At 37.7% G+C, this 20,792-nt stretch overlaps 4 protein-coding genes across 4 annotated transcripts; 3 read left to right on the top strand and 1 right to left on the bottom strand.

The window, feature by feature from the left end:
• The first annotated feature begins 821 nt into the window (after positions 1 to 821).
• LOC126591612 (cyclin-dependent kinases regulatory subunit 1) lies at positions 822 to 2,298 on the top strand. Its single transcript, XM_050257371.1, has 4 exons — positions 822 to 915; positions 1,057 to 1,176; positions 1,262 to 1,322; positions 1,872 to 2,298. Exons 2-4 carry the CDS (start codon positions 1,124 to 1,126, stop codon positions 2,022 to 2,024), a joined length of 267 nt encoding a protein of 88 aa, XP_050113328.1. The 5' UTR covers positions 822 to 915; positions 1,057 to 1,123; the 3' UTR covers positions 2,025 to 2,298.
• Positions 2,299 to 4,549: 2,251 nt separating this feature from the next.
• LOC126590925 (uncharacterized) lies at positions 4,550 to 7,852 on the top strand. Its single transcript, XM_050256443.1, has 2 exons — positions 4,550 to 4,713; positions 7,142 to 7,852. Exon 2 carries the CDS (start codon positions 7,274 to 7,276, stop codon positions 7,820 to 7,822), a length of 549 nt encoding a protein of 182 aa, XP_050112400.1. The 5' UTR covers positions 4,550 to 4,713; positions 7,142 to 7,273; the 3' UTR covers positions 7,823 to 7,852.
• Positions 7,853 to 12,163: 4,311 nt separating this feature from the next.
• LOC126589572 (pheophorbide a oxygenase, chloroplastic) lies at positions 12,164 to 18,119 on the top strand. The gene is made up of 7 exons (XM_050254901.1): positions 12,164 to 12,819; positions 14,747 to 14,982; positions 15,229 to 15,355; positions 15,675 to 15,811; positions 16,288 to 16,447; positions 17,242 to 17,520; positions 17,634 to 18,119. The coding sequence occupies exons 1-7, from the start codon at positions 12,376 to 12,378 to the stop codon at positions 17,886 to 17,888; spliced, it is 1,638 nt and encodes a 545-aa protein (XP_050110858.1). The 5' UTR covers positions 12,164 to 12,375; the 3' UTR covers positions 17,889 to 18,119.
• Positions 18,120 to 18,877: 758 nt separating this feature from the next.
• LOC126589573 (probable histone H2B.1) lies at positions 18,878 to 19,650 on the bottom strand. Its single transcript, XM_050254902.1, has one exon. It carries the CDS (start codon positions 19,546 to 19,548, stop codon positions 19,120 to 19,122), a length of 429 nt encoding a protein of 142 aa, XP_050110859.1. The 5' UTR covers positions 19,549 to 19,650; the 3' UTR covers positions 18,878 to 19,119.
• Positions 19,651 to 20,792: the final 1,142 nt, after the last annotated feature.

The raw sequence follows: 20,792 nt of genomic DNA, 5'->3' as shown, positions 1-20,792 counted from the left end.
GCTTGCTATATAATCAACTTAAATAAGTTATATCTATCATGCAATTGATTTCCTTCCAATTTTTTGTGATAAACTAATAGATAATTGACTAAATAAACATCCTGCAAAATTTCAATAAAAATTTCTAAGTTTTTCTTACAATTTCCGTGGTTTTTATTCAATTTTTACAGATATTGATAATATCCCGATATTTTCATCGAAATTTCCGTGTTTTTGGACTACCGATATTTCCGATATCATCGATATTTTATACCTTGATTACCGCAAGAACTCGGCTTCAATGTGACATTCTTCAGTTTAGTGTTTTTTTTTTTTTTGGCTTAATAACAAACGTGAATAAAATTATCACTAAAATAAGAGCTAGTTGACCTCTTCCCTTCGTTTATGACGGTGGGTCTTCATTGTTTGCGGTTTGGTGCATAATTTTTTTTTTTAATACATTGATATTTTTACACTAAGGGGATGTGGAGTTTGGTTAAACCATATAATGAGTAGCCTAATTTGGCATCGAATTCGCCATCCACGAGATTTGAACCTAAGACCTCTCACTTTCAATTAAAGAAGAATACCATCAGACCATAGTACTGAGTAGCTGCGGTTTGGTGTATAATTGGAAAAGAAAAAAGAATTGCAATTGACTTGATATTTTAAATACATGTTTACCGTTGTGAGAGACTAATCACGAAAACAAATCAAAAGCGGGAAGTTTTTAGAATTTTGAAATTCAAAAACAATACATCCGGTGCTTCATCTCCCTTTTTTTCAAATAAATAAATATAAATAGAAAAAGTAGATTTTAGAAAATCAAATTTACATAAATACCCCTCCCAAACTTCCCTTTTATTCCACCATCCCCCTCCCATCCCTTCTTTATTAAATTTTCACTCCCATTTTCTGTCGTCGACGCTCTCTGAGGTAAAAGCACCTTCTTCTCCTCTCTCTCTCTCTCTCTCTCTCTCTCTCTCTCTCTCTCTCTCTCTCTTCAATTTGAATTTTACTCTCTCTCTAGAACTCCGATCTCTTTGTATTTCTTGAAAGTTGTCCTTTATTTGGCAGATTAAACTGAGAAATTTGAAAAACCCTGTTCGAGATTTTGCTTGAAATCGTGGTTTGGGATTGAACGATGGGTCAGATCCAGTACTCCGAGAAGTACTTCGATGATATCTACGAGTACAGGTATGCTCGTTTCTGATTCGTTTTCGTTTTTTTTTTGTTTTTTTTTTTTGCATTTTGATTAATTTTTTTTTTAATGTTGGTACAGGCATGTGGTTCTTCCTCAGGATGTGGCTAAACTGCTCCCAAAGAATCGGCTTCTCTCTGAGGTAATTTATTGGGGTTTTTCACTATTTAATCATTGGATTTTTTTGTAATTTTATGTTCATTGGGTTCTTTGTGTTTTGTTAATTGGTACAATTGGTATGTATGATTGTGGAAATGAAAGATTTATAATCCCAATTGTAAAATGTATGAAACTCAGAACTTAGCGGCCATTATTTCGTTGTTTGGTGTAATTTGGTTAATTTTTTTATTTATGGAACCCAAATTAATTCTTTTTAGTTAGAACCCAATATTTAGAATGCTTTTGCAAGTTGTTCATTTGTGATTCTCACTGAAATGTTGATGGTTTAGTAATAATAATATGCATTGTTTTCTATTTTCTTCTTTGTTTCTGTGAAGATTCGATTGGTTGTTTGGTTGCCGAGGATAGAAAGTAAGGGGGGAAGAAGAATGAGATAGTGAGATATATGAGTGAATCAAGTTCTAAAATCAGAAGCATTTCATAACTTTAGTGAATCGTCTTTGTGTATGTTAAAATTTGGGTATCTGAATTTAATTAACACTTTATTGTTTCTTTTTCCATTTTGATTTAGAATGAATGGCGTGCAATTGGGGTTCAGCAGAGCCGTGGTTGGGTGCACTACGCAATTCATCGCCCTGAGCCCCACATCATGCTCTTCAGGAGGCCACTGAACTATCAGCAACAGCAGGAGAACCAAGCAGCCCAGCAGGTTCTTGCAAAGTGACCCTTGTCTGCTCAACGACACTGTGTCATCTCTAGAACTGAAATGTTAGATAAACAGGTTTATCGTTTGTTCAAAAGTAATGTGCATGTTTGGATTATGGCACTGCAGTGTAATTCTCTCATTTGGAGAATTGTGGCGGGCAGTCACTGTTACTTAAGTAGGCTTTGGTGTTGATGACGTCTTAAACGTGTTGGTTCACTGCTTTATTGTGTGGATTTAGAACCGGTGGTGAATTTGAATGGTTATTGTTATCGATTTATGATTTGTGGCTCTACTTTTTCTGTTCTTATCTTTTAAGCGGTTGAGAAGCATAGCTGAACTCTCCATGTTGGCCTGAATGGCTGGAAGTATGAGTTTGCTTCTCATCCATCGTCATTTTGTCGGAGAGGGGTACCGAGTTACCTAAAGGCTCGGTATAGTTGTCAGAATTTCTTTTGAAGGCGGTTCTTGCGTTTTGTTGTGGATGTTTCTTTGATTCCTAATCAAAGAGATGAAATTGAAAACGTAGATGTTTGAATTATGACTAGGATTTTGCTAGAAAATTATGTGCTGAATTTGTTTTTAATCACCATTGTCATGGTGAAAGAAAGGAAGAACGAACCAGTTCAATTAAGTGATAGACTTAGCTCATTTGTTGTAGTTTTATGTAAGCTTGGTTTTGTATCCTGGCCGGTCCGAACCTCTCCAATCGAGGGAGGGGGAAGCCGGCAGAGGAGCTGCCGACTACCACCGATGGCTAAATGATTTTGAAGTTATCTTATTTTCTGCAAGATTAATCTCATTATGAAATATAAAAGACGGTCTGGATTGACACATGATTACTTTTGAAATCCCTTAGTAGAAGGGAAGATAGAAGGAGAACAAGTGACAAAACAAACATAAAATGTGTACTGAAAAAAAAAATTTATGTGACAAAATAGACCGTCTATTTTTTTCTCACGTACCAAGTAATTGTATTAAATATGTATATGTATTGTATATAATCCCTAAAACAAAGAGGTGCGCAAAAATTATTTTTGTTAAAAAACTTAACAATATAAACACAAAACAAAGTATAATTACAAGTTGGTAGCCCAGTGGTAAAGGGCGGATTGCGAGACTTCCTTCAAACTAAAAATTGGAGGTCTCGGGTTCGAAATCCGTTATTGGTGTGGATGTCAGACTTGTGGCCAGGGGAGGCTGAAATGTTTCAGTGAGTCTTCTCGGCCCTCAAAAAGTGTGGATAACTGTGACTTGCCACTAGTTGTTCTTTTTTTTTTCTTTTTTTTTTAAAAAAAAAAAAAACACAAAACAAACCATAACTAGACTTAAATTTCTGGCCCAATAGTATTCAGTTATTTTTTACTTTTGGCCCAACATATTGTTCAATCAATTGTGTGTATCCCCAAACAACGACTTGTCTTTTATTTTGCTAAGCCTGAGTCTTAAACCGAGTCAGATCACTCGGCGAGTTGTTACTTTGGTTCGTCAGCAATCCGTGTCAAGTGGAAGTGAATCAGGTGATTCAACAATTCTATATCTTATTTCTTGTTCCTCCCATTTCATTTGTTGATGTAGTTTGTTTAAAATTAGGTTTTTCTTGCATTTGGCTTGACTCAATTCTGGTTAATAATTACCCAATTCATCAAAAAAATTGGTATCTTGTGTGTTTGAATGGCTAATTACCTGTTCAGATGAAAATATGCAGAAAAAAAATTCAATATATGAGAAACAAAGTGATGGATAACATATGGTCATTATTTGTCATGAAACGAGGATGGTGAAGCTTGTAAGTATATTATTAATGTGAGTTGGAGGGTTTATTCAAGATTAAAGAATGTGAAGGTTTGAAGCATACTTGAACTGAAAAAATAGAATCATTAGTCTTCTTATGCTCTGGAGCTTAGATAGACATAGGTATCGTCTAGCTGCTGGGAAAATTTACACATCTTGGGCTTACCCAAATGTACAATACTGCATCTGTTATATATATATATTGGCTGAGCTAGAATTTTACCATCGGAGCCCTATCTGGTTTATCAGTTGAGCATTTCCTTTCCCAGTTTTACAGTTGGCTGAACATTTTCTTTGATTAAACTTGGTGTGCGCATTAGTGATGAAAATGAACTAGATGTTTATTCTCACTTTGATACGGGGCTGTAATTTTCGAGGCATTATTTGGAACTGTTCAGTTGGAGCATGCCAAATAGTTAGTTTCATAGTCACTTAATTTTTCAATTAGTATCACTCAAGAATCCATCTGAATATAACAGTTCTGTTCCTTGTTCACGTCATGTTTAGTTTCTTGTGGTACTCTCAATGGCCCGGTCACGGAATGCAGTTGTTGCTAACTTGCTACTGGTTTGGTGATGTTTGCAGCTGCAGGTTTGGCATTTCCGTTTTACATGGCGTAAGTAGACTGTCATTTCAAAAACAATAAATACACACTATAGTTTTATGTTAATTCATGAGAAAAGAAGTTAGAATCATGTGGTTTTTTGTTATCCAGGTCATCGCCAAAGCCTGTCATTGACCCATCAAAGCCGCTATCACCCCAGGCAACTTTTCGAGGGCCTTAGAGCAACTCCACCCTTGTTGGTTGCTCAAGGGACAGGCAAAGGGAAAGGGCCCGAGGGCCGGTGGATCGGGCTCCAGCGTTGGGCAGCCCGAGGGCCAGACCTATGGAGGATTGCTAGCCCTGCAGCCCGAGGTGGGTGTGACGTCAGGCTGACGCCAGGCCTGGCATCAGTCCTTTTTTTATTTTTTGTGTCAAGCGCGTGCCTCTCACTCGCGAGTGGGGGCGCGTCAGCAAATAGCTTTACAGGGCAGGGGGCCCGCGCGCTAGTTTCAGCAGGTGATTGTTGGGAAGCCACGTGGCTTCCCACAGTCCGTTCGATCTCAATGGCTCTTTAATATGAGTCATCCGATTTGAAACGGTAATAAAAAAAAAGGGTAAAAGACTATTTACTATCCTCATGTTTTGTGATTTTCAACATTTAGTACATCAAATTTTTTTCGTCTCGGATTCATACCTAAAGTGTAAATTTTAGAACAGTCTCATACATCCGTTAGTCAAACTGTTAAATCTGCCGTGAATTGTGACATGGCGCCCATGTGGACAATGACTGGGCGCCACGTGTAATTCACGTTTTTTTTTTTCTTCCTCCTTCTCCTTCTTCCTTCCCCTTCTTCCTTCTTTTTTCTTCTCCTTCTCCTTCTTCTTCTTCTTCTTCTTCCTCCGAATTTGGGGAAGTTTTTTTTTTTCTTCTTTCTTCTTCCTCCTTCTTCCTCTTTCTTCTTCTTCTTCTTCCTCCGATTGCAACTTTTTAATTATTTTTTTCTTCCTCCTTCTTCTCCTTCTTCCTTCTTCTTCCTCCAAATCTGGGGAAGATGAAGGTTTTTTTTTCTTCTTCTTCCTCCTTCTTCTCCTTCTTCCTTCCTCCTTCTTCCTTCCCCTTCTTCTCCTTCTTCCTTCTTCCTCCGATTCTTCTTCTTCTTCTTCTTCTTCTTCTTCTTCTTCTTCTTCTTCTTCTTCTTCTTCTTCTTCTTCTTCTTCTTCTTCTTCCTTCCTCCTTCCTTCCTCTTCTTCTCCCTTCTTCTTCATCTTCCTCAAAAAAAAAAAAAAAAACCTTCACCTTCCCCAGATTCGGAAGAAGAAGAAGGAAGAAGGAGAAGAAGGGGAACGAAGAAGGAGGAAGGAGGAAGGAGGAAGGAAGAAGGAGAAGAAGGAGGAAGAAAAAAAAAGTCGTAGTCGGAGGAAGAAGAACAAGAAGAAAAAACAAGGAGGAAGAAGGAGAAAGAAGAAGAAAGAAAAAAAAAGAAAAAAGAAAGAAAAAAAAATTCCCCAGATTCGGAGGAAGAAGAAGGAAGAATGAGAAGAAGGGGAAGGAAGGAGGAAGGAAGAAAAAAAAGTTGCAGAAGAAGGAAGAAGAAGAAAGAAGAAAAGAAAATAAAAACATGGATGACACGTGGTGCCCGGTCATTGTCCACATGGGCACCACGTCACAATTAACGGCTGATTTAACAGTTTGACTAACAGATGTATGAGACTGTCCCAAAATTTACACTTTAGATATGAATCTGAGACGAAAAAATTTGATGTACTAAATGTTGAAAATCACAAAACATGAGGATAGTAAACAGTCTTTTACCAAAAAAAAAAACTGATTTAATATCAACCGTTCGATCTGAGATCAACGGTTGATATTAATCTGTTTTATAAATTAAAAAAATAGTTTTAAAATTAAGAAAAGTTACCGTTGTGGCACTTAGCACAATTTAGAGTGTTGGAATTTAATTTTTTTAAAATCCAACGGCAGAGATTAATTATTTGAATAAAAAAATTTAAAAATTGTAAAAAATCCGAAAAAATTTCTGAAAATTTAAAAGAAAAATGTTTCTATTTTTCTATAAATACCTTCTCATTATCATCTACCTTACACCACAATTTCATATGTTCTCAACTACTTTCAATCACATTCCTATCTTTCTCTCAAAGTTTCAATCCATTTTTTTTCAACAAAATGACTATTGATGCAAGTACGAATTGGACGTCTCTTGAAGATGTTGCATTGTGTACTAGCTAGGTTGAAATTACTCATAGTTCGCGTACGGGTAATGAGATGTAGTTGCGAGAAATGTGGAGTCTTATTCATACCAATTATCTTGAGAAAATGGGTGAGAGTAGAACCAAACAATCGATGTCTAGTCGTTGGAAATTATTTAGCCAATCGTTTACTATTTGGAGAGACGCTTTGACACAAACTAGTAGTAATCTTCGAAGTGGGGAAAATTACACGGATCAGGTAACAATATATTATTTATTTGTTTGTACTATACCCAAATTTACATTGTAATTATTTGTTTGTATTATTTATTTGTTACCTACTTTGATTATAATTATTTGTTTGTATTATTTATTTGTTACCTACTTTGATTATAATTTTTTGTTTGTATTATTTATTTGTTACCTACTTTAATTATAATTATTTGTTTGTATTATTTATTTGTTACCTACTTTGATTATAATTTTTTGTTTGTATTATTTATTTGTTACCTACTTTAATTATAATTATTTTTTGTATTATTTATTTGTTACCTACTTTGATTATAATTATTTCTTCTCCCCCATTATGTAGCTAATTCAAGCACAAGCTTGGTATGGTGCCAAAACTAAAACAAAAAATAAATCATTCAACCGGTGGGAATGTTGGAATATTGTCAAAGATTGTCCTAAATTCAGAATTGTGCATGTCAGTCCAGAAGTTGTCATGAACAGCACCCCTCTACACTCTACACCTGATAATGGCTCGCATGAAGATGATGCAGAAGATGATGCAAAAGAAGTGCCCGAAACGCCCATCCCTGAACAAGCGTCGGGTTCGACCTGTTATCCAATTAGGCCTCAAGGTAAGAAGGCTTCAAAGAGAAAAGGAAGTGCTTCCAAGGATGATTATGCAAAGTACATGGAAGAACTTACTCGCCATAGTGAATTGACTTTGGCGCGGGAAATGGTGAAATTTGAGGCTGATAAGGCTAGAGAGGAGGCAAAAACTGCAGCTGTTGAGAAAAAATTACAAGCTAATGAAAGAGAAAGAGAGCTACTTAGGCAAGAAAGAGAACTGGTTAGAGAACAGAGAATGGCTCAACGAGATCGTGAGATTATGAACACGCTTTTAGAAGGGAAGTCTCCAAATTCTAAATATTTTTGGAAGTCGGAGAAAGAGGATGTGGTGCATAGGAGGCGTGCAAGAGAAGCGAGAGCAAGAGGAGATGGTCCTAGCACAACAAGAGAAGATCATGTTGGAAATGTGCCCTAAAACCAATCTTGTGATGATACTTTACGGACATTTCACATATTAAACTAATCTAGTTTAATATCAAGGGCAAAGATTATTGTTTTAAGCCGTCTCATATAAATGTTATATGCTTAAACGATAAGTCTAAGGAATATGTAATTAGGAGAATGTAATTTAAAGAAGTTAGATTCATAAGACCATTCTCTTTCGTATACATATCCTAAACGTTCCTGATCATAGGATTGCCAATTGGGCATTGACAGTCCGTTAAGATCAGTATGTGCTATGTCTTCTCTTAGTGAGAGTGACTGGTCTCGAGTCATTGGTGTAACTGACACCAAGACAAGTACGTAGGTGCTCAATAAGGAATGAGTTCACTGAACACGATCAATGAAGAGTTCTCATACTTATGTCACATGAGAACTCATGGTTGGGATAATGCAAAGTAGTCCTTTGACCTGAGGCATCATAGTTGTCTTATGGTTAGGTCATTGATCTTTGATTATGTCAAAGTCACTCCATTCGTGGTTGTCCACGGCATAGTTGGGATTAAGCCACTTAGCCATGGAGGCAAGTGAATGCGCAACAAGGGATCTCTAACCTTCAAACCGTTTGAGGGAGAATACTCAATGATATGATTAAGAATCTCTGGCCAGAGTATGAATGAGATTTAGGAAGTCGTTCAAAATCACATTCAAGATAATCATATAAGTAAATGAATCACATTGGATAGTAGACATGAATTAACTTTCAAACCAAACAATGTGGTCAAGAGTATTGTATTAGAGAAAGACCGTATTGCATTGTAATCCTAAACTGAATAGGTTCTCCACCTCTTCTGATTAGCTTGGGTAACCATGACATACTGCTAGGTGTCACTCATGGTTTGTGGAAGCCCTAAACGTGTATAAACACTAAAGGGAGAATTGAAAGTAAGTTTCAATTCACAATCGATTTGAAAGAGTTTTAATCGCCCACTGCCTCGCTAAAAGGAACCTAATGGATCGTACACCGTGTAAGGCAGAGATTGAAGAAACAACGGAGATGAGTAAGAATAATTAAATGGTTTAATTATTTATGGAAATGATTAATTAATATGTTAATAAATCAAACGAATAAGTTTGTTAAAGACCTCGGGATAGTATTGGACCTTAAGGCCCAATGGGCTTTGAACGTCAAGGCCATTGACTTAAGTTGTATGACAACTTAATGAATAATGATTCACAAAGGCCCAAATAGCCCAATAATACCCTAAGGCCGGCCATTTAGAGGAAGGGTAGTGAACTTGCTTTAATTACAAGTTTGCCACTCCAATGAATAAAGGTATAAATATGACTTTATAGCCAAAATTCATTTAGGGTTTTTTGAGGAAATTGGAGAGAACACAAAGCTCTCATTTCTCTCTAAAGAGGCCGGCCCCCCCTTGGAGGGATTAGCTAGTAATCTTTCTCCTCCAGGTCACTCATCTCTTCTTCACATCTCACCTTGGTGTGGAGACTTAGAGGTTCTCAATTTTGGGAACTTGGAGAAACCTATTCTTCCATCCAAATCCATGGATCTAAGAAGTAAGGAATGAAGGCCCTCTCCTTGGGTGATTAGCCTTTACTTATGCAAAGAGGAATCTACAAAGGTATAAATTTCTCAACTCACTTTGATTTGAGTTGAGTCTTGGTTCACCAATCTACTAGGCTTTGAATTTCATGGTTAATGTTTTGTTTTTAAGTGCATACAAGCATGATTCTGCCTTTTAATTGTTAATTGCATGATATAGATGTTGCTTAAATGAACATGTTTTTCACAAAATTTCCTTCAGATCATCCTAGCACCACAAATTGGTTAAGTTATGATGAATAGAGTACTTTTTGTAATCGGAGCCCATAGTTTTCCAATCACCTTGGGTTGTAATTTATTATTTATTGAATTGAGTATTTTATGTTGTTTCCAATTTATTGAATTTAGTACTTTATTTAAAGTGAGAGTAAATTGATTTAATATGGTAATATATTTATACTATAAGAGAATCTTTATTCAAATGACATAAACACACCAAATAAAAAACTCACGAAATGAACTAAAATAAAACGCACCAAATAAAATTACATAAACACACCAAATAATAAAAAACTCACTAAAATAAAACACACCAAATAAAATTACATAAACACACCAAATAATAAAAACCTCACTAAATGAACTAAAATAAAACACACCAAATAAAATTACATAAACATACCAAATAATAAAAAACACACTAAATGAACCTAATTATCTTCAGCTTGTTTCAATGCCCACTGGTGCTCTATCAAGTCATTTTGCCGGGCATTGTTTATGTCTGGCCTTTGAAATGCAGTATATCGTCGAATGACCCTTTCATTGTAACGTTCATCCCTTTCTAATGGCTCATGTTGCACGTGCTCATCGGTGGAGTCATAAGCACAATATATATGTGTTCTTGAATTGTACATCGTGTCTGGCTCATATTCATCAACAACTTCATAATTGTACTCATCTTCCACAATCATGTTGTGAAGAATGATGCACGTCATCATGATGGATCGAAGCGACTCTACATCAAACAATCTGGCAGCACCCCTACCGATCGCCCAGCGAGCTTGGAGGATACCAAAACAACGCTCCACATCCTTCTTGCATCCCTCTTGACAGCTTGCAAAGTGTTTTTCTTTTGCACTTCGCAGACGTGGCACTCTTTTGACAAATGTTAACCACCTTGAGTAAATGCTGTCAGCTAGGTAGTATGACCTATCATACATATGTTCGTTGACCTCATACGTGACTTTTGGTGCCTTTCCTTGCAGGACATCGTTGAACACTAGGGATTGGGCAAGGACGTTGAGGTCATTTTGAGCTCCCGGAACCCCGAAAAAGGCGTGCTAAATCCATGTATCAAAAGATGCCACCGCCTCCAAAATGATACTTTTTGCTCCTTTTGTGTCTCCATAAGCGCCTTGCCATGCACTTGGACAGTTTTTCCACGTCCAATGCATACAATCAATGCTCCCAATCATCCCAAGAAAACCTCGTGATAGGAGCATATTTATACGACTTAGTTAGCTTGTTTTCCTGTATTTTCATAGTTAGTTTGTGTTTATTAGTGTTTTAAGCTATTTTCGTGTGTTTGTAGGTCCATATGACAAAGTTGGCAACAAAGTGCAATTTGGAGCATTTGAGGAAGTTTTGGGCACCAAATGGATATCTTATGAGTGGAGCAAGATGGATGGACGAATTTGAAGTTCAAGAGGCTAGGAATATGCTGAAAAGAGTGAAGAAGTAAATCCAATATAAAGAAGTAAGGAATCAGCTAAAAGGAAGAACATTATCCAAAACATTATCCAACCTTATCTTATATAAACTAACCTTATCTTATCTTATCATATCTCAATCTTATCATGCCTTAAATCCAGCTGCAAGGGGGACTCCTTATCACATTAGAATGCCTAATATCTGATTCTAGAAGCCCTGAAATAATGCAAATAACCTAATCCTTCTTCCCCCTAGAAATCTAACGAATTTCCTACTCCTTTTCATCCTTGGAATCTGATGAGAATTGTCCTTGTTCTTTGCTGATTTGGAGTCCTAATTCAACCCTTTTTGTTGTGCCTTTTCTTCCTATAAATACATATTTTCTGCCACAATTCAAACCACCACCCTCTACCATTAAATCACCACACCATCCACCACAATTTCGTGCACCACACATACAAGAGCCAAAACATTAGAAAATACATACTTGTGCGCAAATTTGCAAGAAAGGAAAGAGAGGAGACCCTTGGAGTCGTGCCCTGCCATTCAAGCATGGATTGCTGGATGTTTCTAGGTGTATTCTATCCTTTGTTTTAGTTCAATGTTTGTTTTAATTTGGTTTTATCTTTTCACAGATATGAGGAACTAATTTCTTTTTAGTTAGAGGTGAATTCAAAGCCATGATTATATGCTTTATATGAATTGATTACATCCAATTATTGTTTCTTGAGTCTTGAATGTGATTTGCTTATCTGAGTTATTAAAACTTGTTTATGTATGTTGATTGAGGGTCGACACTTAATTTGCATGCATAAACTTGATGCTAGAGTATAAGAGAGTTTCACCTCATCGTTATGAACTTATATTAACAAGTAGTAGAGGTTGCTAGTCACAGATAGAGACAAGTTTGGGGACAGATCCCTGGCCATTCCCATGTATGACATTCAACCGTTAATTAATCTTGATTTTTCTCTTAACTCACGTCCTTGTCTCATGGTCTGAAGTCCGAATCAGCAGATTGTGATTTTTTTTCAACGGTAGCTCACTAGTGGCCGGCACTGTCACCACCCAACATAACCTAACCAATGAGATCTTGCCAGTCACAAATTACAATGCATCTCGCACACAATTTTCCCACCGAAATTACCGTTGGAACTCTCTAGCTCTATCCAGGCACAGACAAACAGGAACTCATTTCAAACTTGCACGCAAAGCTCTCTCTCTCTACTTTTTAGCAGAAAATCAGAGAACTGAAGCGTGAGAAACAAACCCACTAAATCTCTGAAGACACCCCCTACAGTCTTCACACTATCATGGCATTTTCTCTATCTTCCTTTGCATCTCCTACAATCTTCACACTATCATCGCCGCCATCGCCGCCCGCCAGATCTCTCAAGACACCCTCTTTCTTGATCTCCACCAAAAACCCAAATCGTAACTTACCAGGCAGAGCGAAAAATCTACCTCCTCTGAGAGTAGCTGCGCCTGCATCGCCGCCGCCACAAACCGCTGACCCAGAAGGACAGAGGGAACCGGACGGGGAAGATTACGGAGCTGAGGACGAGATTGAAGACGCGACATCGACGAGCAAGTTCAATTGGAGGGATCATTGGTACCCAGTTTCTTTGATTGAAGATTTGGACCCTCGGTTGCCGACCCCATTTCAGCTTCTGGGTCGAGACCTTGCTATCTGGTACGATGGTGAATCGTGGGTCGCTTTCGATGACAGATGCCCTCATCGCCTCGCCCCCTTATCTGTAAGCTTCTTGGTTGTGTTTGGTTGCTGAGATTTTGGAGGAAAAACCCTCCAATCTCATGATTGGTCTTTGGGATTGCTGTTGAAGAAGAAATTTTTTTAATTATGACGGAAAATGTTACACCACGTGTTTTTATGCAAGTGATAAAAAAATTTATTTTTTTTAGTTATTAATTTTTTAACATACATTCCACCATTTATATAACACCGTGTTTTTATGTAAATGATAAATTTTTTTATTTTTTTAAGTTATTAACTTTTAACATACATTGCACCATTTATATAATAATGATATTACCTCGCGTGCTGGCTACACTGAAAAATTTATTGCAGAAGAAGGCAATAAAATGCTCCAAGTTGGAGTGTTTGTTTGGCTGAAAAGTCTCACTGCCCTAGACTAGACTAATAATTAGTCTAACCCAGTGTTTGTTACTCGGAAGGACTGGTTTTAATGGGATTAAATTTCACTCGCTCCGACTAGCCTCGCTAAAAGTTCTTAGCGAGACCCCCCGAATTCCTGATGAGTGCTAAGACCTTCCTCCTTCTCGCCTAATCCGGCGTCACCCACCACCTCCCGCCAGTCCTCGTCCTCGTCCTGCTCGACGACCTTGCCGGACCATCCCACTGACCGCCGTCGCGTCCTCGTAAGTCTCCGGCCACTTTCCTCTTCCAATTCCTCTTCTTCCTTTTCTTCTTCCTTGTCTACTTGTTAGAGGCGCCGCCGCTTCTCTCAACCTCTCAAAACTCTCGAACTCTGAAATCTTCGTTGCCCCTTACCTCACACTCACTCTGTTGTTGTAAAGTAAGTCCTCATAAATCTCTATCTCTCTCTTTCTCTCTCTGTGTTGTTTCTCTGCTAATTGGGATTTTGTATTTTGTTTTGATTTTTGATTTTTTGCACTTTATTTGCATTGTTTTTCGTTACAAGTTCAGATTTTTTTTGTCATTTGTTTGAATTAAAATTGTACCATTTCTTATCATAAATTTGCTTAAGCAGCTCAAATAGTCATTAGTATAATTAATTAAATTTATTAGAAATTATGATGTTCTTTGTTGCAGAGCATATATTCATTTGTATGTCGTTAAATTTGCCAGAGGAAAAAGAAAGTAACAATTTTTCGTTAAATGGGATAAGGCGGGGGTGGGGCGGAAACCATGAATCGGTTATGGGAGGGTTTGGGCGGAAACGCCAATTACAGCTTCGGGCACGGTGATTTTCTGAAATTATGTAAATTGTTTTGTTCTTCTTGGTTTAGTAACAAGTAACAACTGCCCCACAATGGTGTCATACTTGTTTCATATTGAGAATGTTGAGTTTAGTTCTCAACGACTCGAATCAGTGGCAATGAGTATATATGTGAGTATGAGTTTTTCTACATTTATATTTTGTATAGGGAATTGCTATAGATTGTTCTCTTTATTCTTTTAACAATTTGTAAATTTCTTTGTTATCATCTTACAGGTTTAGGTTTGACTAGTTCAGATATCTAGATTGTTCTCTTTACTTTAATAATTAGAAACAGGAAGTGATTACTTCAGATATGTACATTTGCTTCTTGATTCATAGTTCTTGTATGTGACAGTACTATTTTCATTATCCTACTTCTTAGTCCAACACTGCATCAAATGTTTCACTAAGCTAGTCCAACTTAGTCTAGTCTAAGCCAGTCCAGCTTAGTCCTTGAAGCTAGTCCAATCCGAGACAGTCCGGTGCAACAAACACATTAGTGGCTGAACTCTTACTCATGTTTCAATTTGGTCATTGCATTAAATTATTAGGTTTACTAAAATTAGTACCATTGGGTTTAGGCATTGCCAGTGATCAAATAAGCTTCATGAAACGTAGCATCCAATTGCGTTTAAGGTTTTGGATGATTAAGTGAGGAATAGGGTTCATGGTTTTCAATTGAGTTATTTTGATTTTGCAGGAAGGACGGATTGATGAAGGCGGAAACTTGCAGTGTTCATACCATGGATGGTCATTTGACGGGTGTGGATCATGTGTTAAGATTCCACAGGCTTCATCTGAAGGTCCTGAATCTCGTGCTGTTCGGTCTCCAAGAGCATGCGCTACGAGGTTTCCTACGCTGGTGTCTCAAGGCCTGCTCTTTGTTTGGCCGGATGAGAATGGTTGGGAAAGAGCTAATGCCACCAAGCCTCCCATGTAATTGATTCATGTTATATCGCTTTTGTGAATCTTTAATTTATAAATTTAGTGATTAGGATTGTTGTCGTTAATTTATAAATATAGTGATTAGGATTGTTGTCTTTAATTTATAAATATAGTGATTAGGATTGTTGAATACTGTGTTTGAAGTGTTTTTTTAACTGTTTAATATGGGTAGTTGTTAATTGTTATGTTCCGAATAATTTAATGATCTTTTGATGATGATAATTGTTTAATGTTTAGGCTACCTGATGAATTTAGTAAACCTGAGTTTTCGTCAGTGACAATCCAGCGTGATCTGTTCTATGGCTATGATACCCTCATGGAAAATGTCTCTGATCCTTCCCACATTGACTTCGCTCATCACAAGGTATACAACTGGATCTAAACCTGGAGTCTCTTTCATTTTTTGGTATTCAAGCAAATCTCTTGGTACGTTCTTTGAGTAGTTAAAGGCATGCAGTTAGAATCGTAATGGTGAATGCTAGTAAAATGAGCATATTCTAAGAGGACAAATGTTCTGAAGTTTCTTATACGCATTTGTGCCTGTTCTATGTTTTATGAACTTTTGCTGCATATCAGTCTGAGGCTCTTTGCATGCATTTTTTTCCTTCAAAACTTGGAAATTTAAGTACACTTTCTGATAGATGGAAATTTCCATTTTGCTTAATGGTGAAATCACTTAACAGGTCACCGGAAGGAGAGATAGAGCCAAACCTTTGCCATTTAAACTCGAGGATAGTGGTCCTTGGGGTTTTTCTGGAGCAAATGAAGGCAACCCACGGATTACTGCTGAGTTTATAGCACCTTGCTATTATTTGAATAAGTAAGTTCATCATCCTCGTATAAGCAGTAACTGATACAACATTGTAGATATGAATTATGTTTGTTCTGGACTTACATGTCATCAACTCCTTGATTTCTTCATATGTAATTGATGTAGGGCTACAACATTAGTAAAGTCTAATGTTTGTCGGCTAGGAATCTTGAGCTGTTTCTTAGTTTGGTTTTGTAAGAATACTTCCAAACCAAAATCGAACTGAGAAACTTCCAAGAAAATGTGACGCTTAAACATCAATCTTCCTCATTGAAGAAATATTTGTCAGTTCTACAAAATTTACAAAGGATTGTCATATCGTTTGAGAGCAATATGGCATGTCCTAGAGGCATTCTCTAGTCCTTTATTTGTAGAACATACATAACCATGAAAACTCCATCCATAATATATTTTATATGGTCTTATTGTAATTAATTACTTGCTTCTAAAACTAAACATACTTGGTTTCCTTTTCTTGTACCCAGAATAGAGATTGACACAAAGCTTCCAGTAGTTGGAGATCAAAAATGGGTTATATGGATTTGCTCCTTCAACGTTCCAATGGCACCAGGGAAGACTCGCTCTATTGTATGTAGTGCTCGAAACTTCTTCCAGTTTAGCATGCCAGGGCCCGCTTGGTGGCAGGTAAGAAATTTGTGGTTGTCTTATTTCGTACTTTGTACTTCATAACAACATCTTAGGTGAACCAGCACATCTTGTCCAGCAAGTTGATCCTTATTGGTGGAAATTGAAATCTCTCATGTTTAAGTAAATTTCTTTTTCTCATTAGAGGTCGCACTTGGTGCGATGGCAAGTGCCTTCGCCCATGAGCGGTAGGTCTCGGGTTCGAGACTTGGGAGCAGCCTCTCCATAAATGGGGGTAAGACTAGTCGACATTCACATCTCCCAGACCCTGCGTAAAGCGGGAGCCTTGTGCACTGGGTACGACCTTTATTATAAGTTGGGTTCGGACAATATTTCCAAATGCTGAGAGGATATGTGAAGTTTCTCCTTCGGGCACTTGGTGTTTAGCTTTTCTGATTGACAAACACTGATTCCATGAAATAAGTTTTGTGATTAGTTATAAAATCATAGAAGAAGGGTTTAAAGTTATAAAACCATAGAAGAAGGGTTTAACTTTTCTTATTGGCGAACACCAATCCCAGCATTGGATGCCATATAAGCTAAGAAACAATATCACTTTTGAATGAGCTTCCAAAGACTCTTAACTTTGGTTTGTGTGAAATATATTGATCTTGCTTGCTTTCATTCTTTGCTTCTACTGGTTTTTTAGCTTAATAACACTGAACCAATCTGAAACACAACGTTCATAAGAGGCTTAAAGTTCATGTTTGTCTTTTATTTTTTTCCTTCTTCAAAGTTTATTATATCCTTACAACCTTGGTTTTCCATAATTTTTCATCATGTAATTGTTTCAGGTGGTTCCTAGATGGCAAGAGCATTGGACTTCAAATAAGGTTTATGACGGAGACATGATTGTCCTTCAGGGCCAAGAGAAGGTCTTTCATGCCAAATCCAAGGATGAATCTGGTGATGTTAATCAGCAGTACACAAAAATCACATTTACTCCGACACAAGCAGATCGTCTTGTCTTGGCATTTCGAAACTGGCTGAGGCGGCATGGCAACAGCCAACCCGAGTGGTTTGGTACTTGTGACCAACAACCCTTACCGTCAATGGTTTTATCAAAACGTCAGGTGAGGAGCCTTTCTCCCACTCAGAGAAAATAAACACATAAGCAGTTCATTCATTTCTCGCAATGAAAACTAGATTATGGTTTCCGGGTTTCTATTGTCAATTTGTTATGCAGATGCTGGATAGATTCGAGCAGCACACCCTCAAATGCTCCTCGTGTAAGAAAGCTTATACAGCATTCCAGACGTGGCAGAAGCTGCTAGTTGGGGCAACCGTTGTTTTCTGTGCATCAACCGGGATTCCTTCGGATCTGCAGCTACGGATCATTTTGGCAGGTTTTGCGCTTCTGAGTGCTGGCTTGGCTTACGCTTTGCATGAACTCGAAAAGAATTTCGTGTTTGTAGATTATGTACATGCTGACATTAATTAGAGTTGCGGATTATGATCGACGGGCCTGGCGCCAAGCGCCTAAGCGACCTAGGTGGATTTAAGTAATTTTATTATACATCATATAAATTAATTCAATTTACTACATAATATGTAAATAAACATTGAATATGTTAGTATTTTTAAAAGAAAAATATGGGTAAGAAAATATGTATAATTTTAGACACTTTGTATCATTTTCTAAGCCAATAAATTTTTTTGGGCCCTTTTTGTATCCTATATTTTCTATTAGAATAAAAGAATACACCAAGGTACTTGTACAGACTCCCGATTCTCGATCACCGACTCACCTTTTTCACAATAAAACCCTAAGCTGCTTGCCACAAAAACCATTGCCGCCGTCAACCATATCACATCAGCAATTGCACATCCATACTCTCTCGCTCATCTTGTAAACCATCGTCACACCAAGGGGGAGACGGCGAGACTCAAGGAGAGAAGACGGCAATGCGCAAAGCACCCAGATTGGCCATCGTCCGCAATTGTAGCAACAGTTTTTTTAATTACTAAGTAGGGTAAATCGTAGCTATATGTGCCAATATAGCCACGGCCCTCTATTTTACCACATTTTTAGTTAATTATGTTTGTGTTTCACGCTCCTCTCTATCCTCCCCCACTCCGAGAAAAACTTTAAAATAACAAAATACTCATGTTATGTAAGTTATTTTCCTCCGCTCCTCTACTCAATCACCATATCTCATGTATGGTCCAAATCCAGGGTAACAGTTCAAGTCCTGTTTCCCTCTATACAATTGTACTGCAATGGAGCACTTCATGTACAATCTCCACCGTACATTTCACTGGAAAACTAGCGTCAAATGCATCACTACTACCATCTCCACCGTCCATCTCACTGCTCATCGGTGTTTAAGTATCCAAAACCATTTCAGTTTTTGCAACTCATAATCTTGTGTTAATATTCCTAATTATTTATACAATAATCAAAATTAAATGCAAAACAAATGCAAGAAATTAAGCCAAGTAAAAATAACATTTCCAGAAGTCAGCAAAACATAAATCCTTCCGTTGTATCCAGAAATCATCAAGCAGATGTTCCAAATTGGATTCCAACAAAAGCAAATTTCAAAATACCATAAAACCCTAAACATCCGTACCCTTCGAGACCCCAGCCCCAAATTCAAACTTTACACCTAAAAACCCTAATTCCATCGCCATCCCCAAATACCCATTTCCCAAATTACAACTCCAAATCCTTAAGAGCTAGTAAACTTGGTCACCGACTTAGTCCCCTCAGAGACAGCGTGCTTGGCGAGCTCACCGGGGAGCACCAACCTCACCGCCGTCTGAATCTCCCGGGAAGTGATCGTCGGCTTCTTGTTGTACCTCGCGAGCCGCGACGACTCCTGAGCGAGCTTCTCAAAGATGTCGTTGATGAAGCTGTTCATGATCCCCATGGCCTTGCTGGAGATTCCGATATCTGGGTGGACCTGTTTCAGGACCTTGAAGATGTAGATCTTGTAGGTCTCCACGCTCTTCTTCGATCTCTTCTTCTTCTTCTCGCCGGCGGCCTCCTTGGGGAGATTCTTCTCGGCACGGGGCTTTTTCTCAGCGGGGGCCTTCTCAGCCTTCTTCTCCTCCGCGGGCTTCTTCTCGGCCGGCTTCTTCTCTGCCTTGGGAGCCATTGGTGTCAGAGTTTCGGAAAAACTAGGGTTTGCAGAAAAGGAGGGAAATGCAGAGCTATCTGAGACGAAGGTTGTGAGTGAATGAGATGGGTTGGATTTGGGATTCTGTATATATAGGGGAAGGTGATGAGATTTGATTGGTTGCGATGGTGCCGCACGGATCAGTGACGTGGAGCGGTTGGATGTTCGGGGATAGAATAGACGGTGGAGATCGGGTTTTGTTTGAGCGGTAGAATTTGTTTAGAATTATTTTTAAATTAGGATTTTTGGGTTTGGCGGGATTGGGGCTTTTAAGGCGCGCTTTGGTGAAAATAATTTGTATTTTTATCGAATCTGGAACTGGGTCCCTCCATTCAAGAAAGCACAATTCAAGATTCAATCTAGGTCCCTTCAATCATAAGTTTTAATAAAACATTCTTAGTATTGTTCATTTTTAATTAAAATAATATTTTTACTCTAAAAAATTATTTATGGTATTATTTACTTACAACGCATTTTTGTCTTCTTAATTAAAACTTAAATTTTTCAAACTTTTTTCATCAATTTTCCTTTCAATCTATACCCAAAACATATTGCGTATTTCATTTCATTTTATTGATCTAGGTTAAAATTTTGAACTCTGTTGAATTTAGTCCAGTTTTTCTATTTTGCAAGTTTAATTAAAAAATTATTTATAAACCTTTGTGAAAAATTTTAATTAGAATATTTAAACAGGATAAATTACACAAAACTACTTCAATCGAACCACAATTTCATACCTTATATTTCAAACATTGCAATATCATACATCAACTTATGAATTTATTGCAATGTCAGACCTCCGTTAAATTTTTTGTTAATTTGACTGTTAACTGCTGACGTGACAAGCAGTGTACCCACTCAATCCAACTGGATTGATAAATTAATAAAATATTAAAAGTTCATGATTTATTGAAAAAAATAAGAACTTTTTTGTAGCAGAAAATTAAAATAATGAAGAGGGTCCCACCACTAAGCTTAGCAATTCCTTCCCCATCACCCCCGTGCATTCATTCTCCTTGACGCCATCCTCACCTGCAACCTCATAACCTAAAAAAAAAAAAAAACCGAGTCAGGTCCTCTGCAACCAAGGATTCAAAATCTCCCCCATCCAATCCCTCCCGCCGCCAGAGCTTCAAATCAACCCCTGCAACTCAACCACGAAGCCCAGCCACCAACAATGTCTCTCTCTTCGCTCTTCCCCTCCAGAAATGTCGTCTTCATCA

The sequence above is a fragment of the Malus sylvestris genome, chromosome 11 (genome assembly GCF_916048215.2).
Source record: "Malus sylvestris chromosome 11, drMalSylv7.2, whole genome shotgun sequence".
In the NCBI taxonomy this organism is placed as follows: Eukaryota; Viridiplantae; Streptophyta; class Magnoliopsida; order Rosales; family Rosaceae; genus Malus; species Malus sylvestris.
This window is presented reverse-complemented; position numbering and strand designations above follow the sequence as displayed.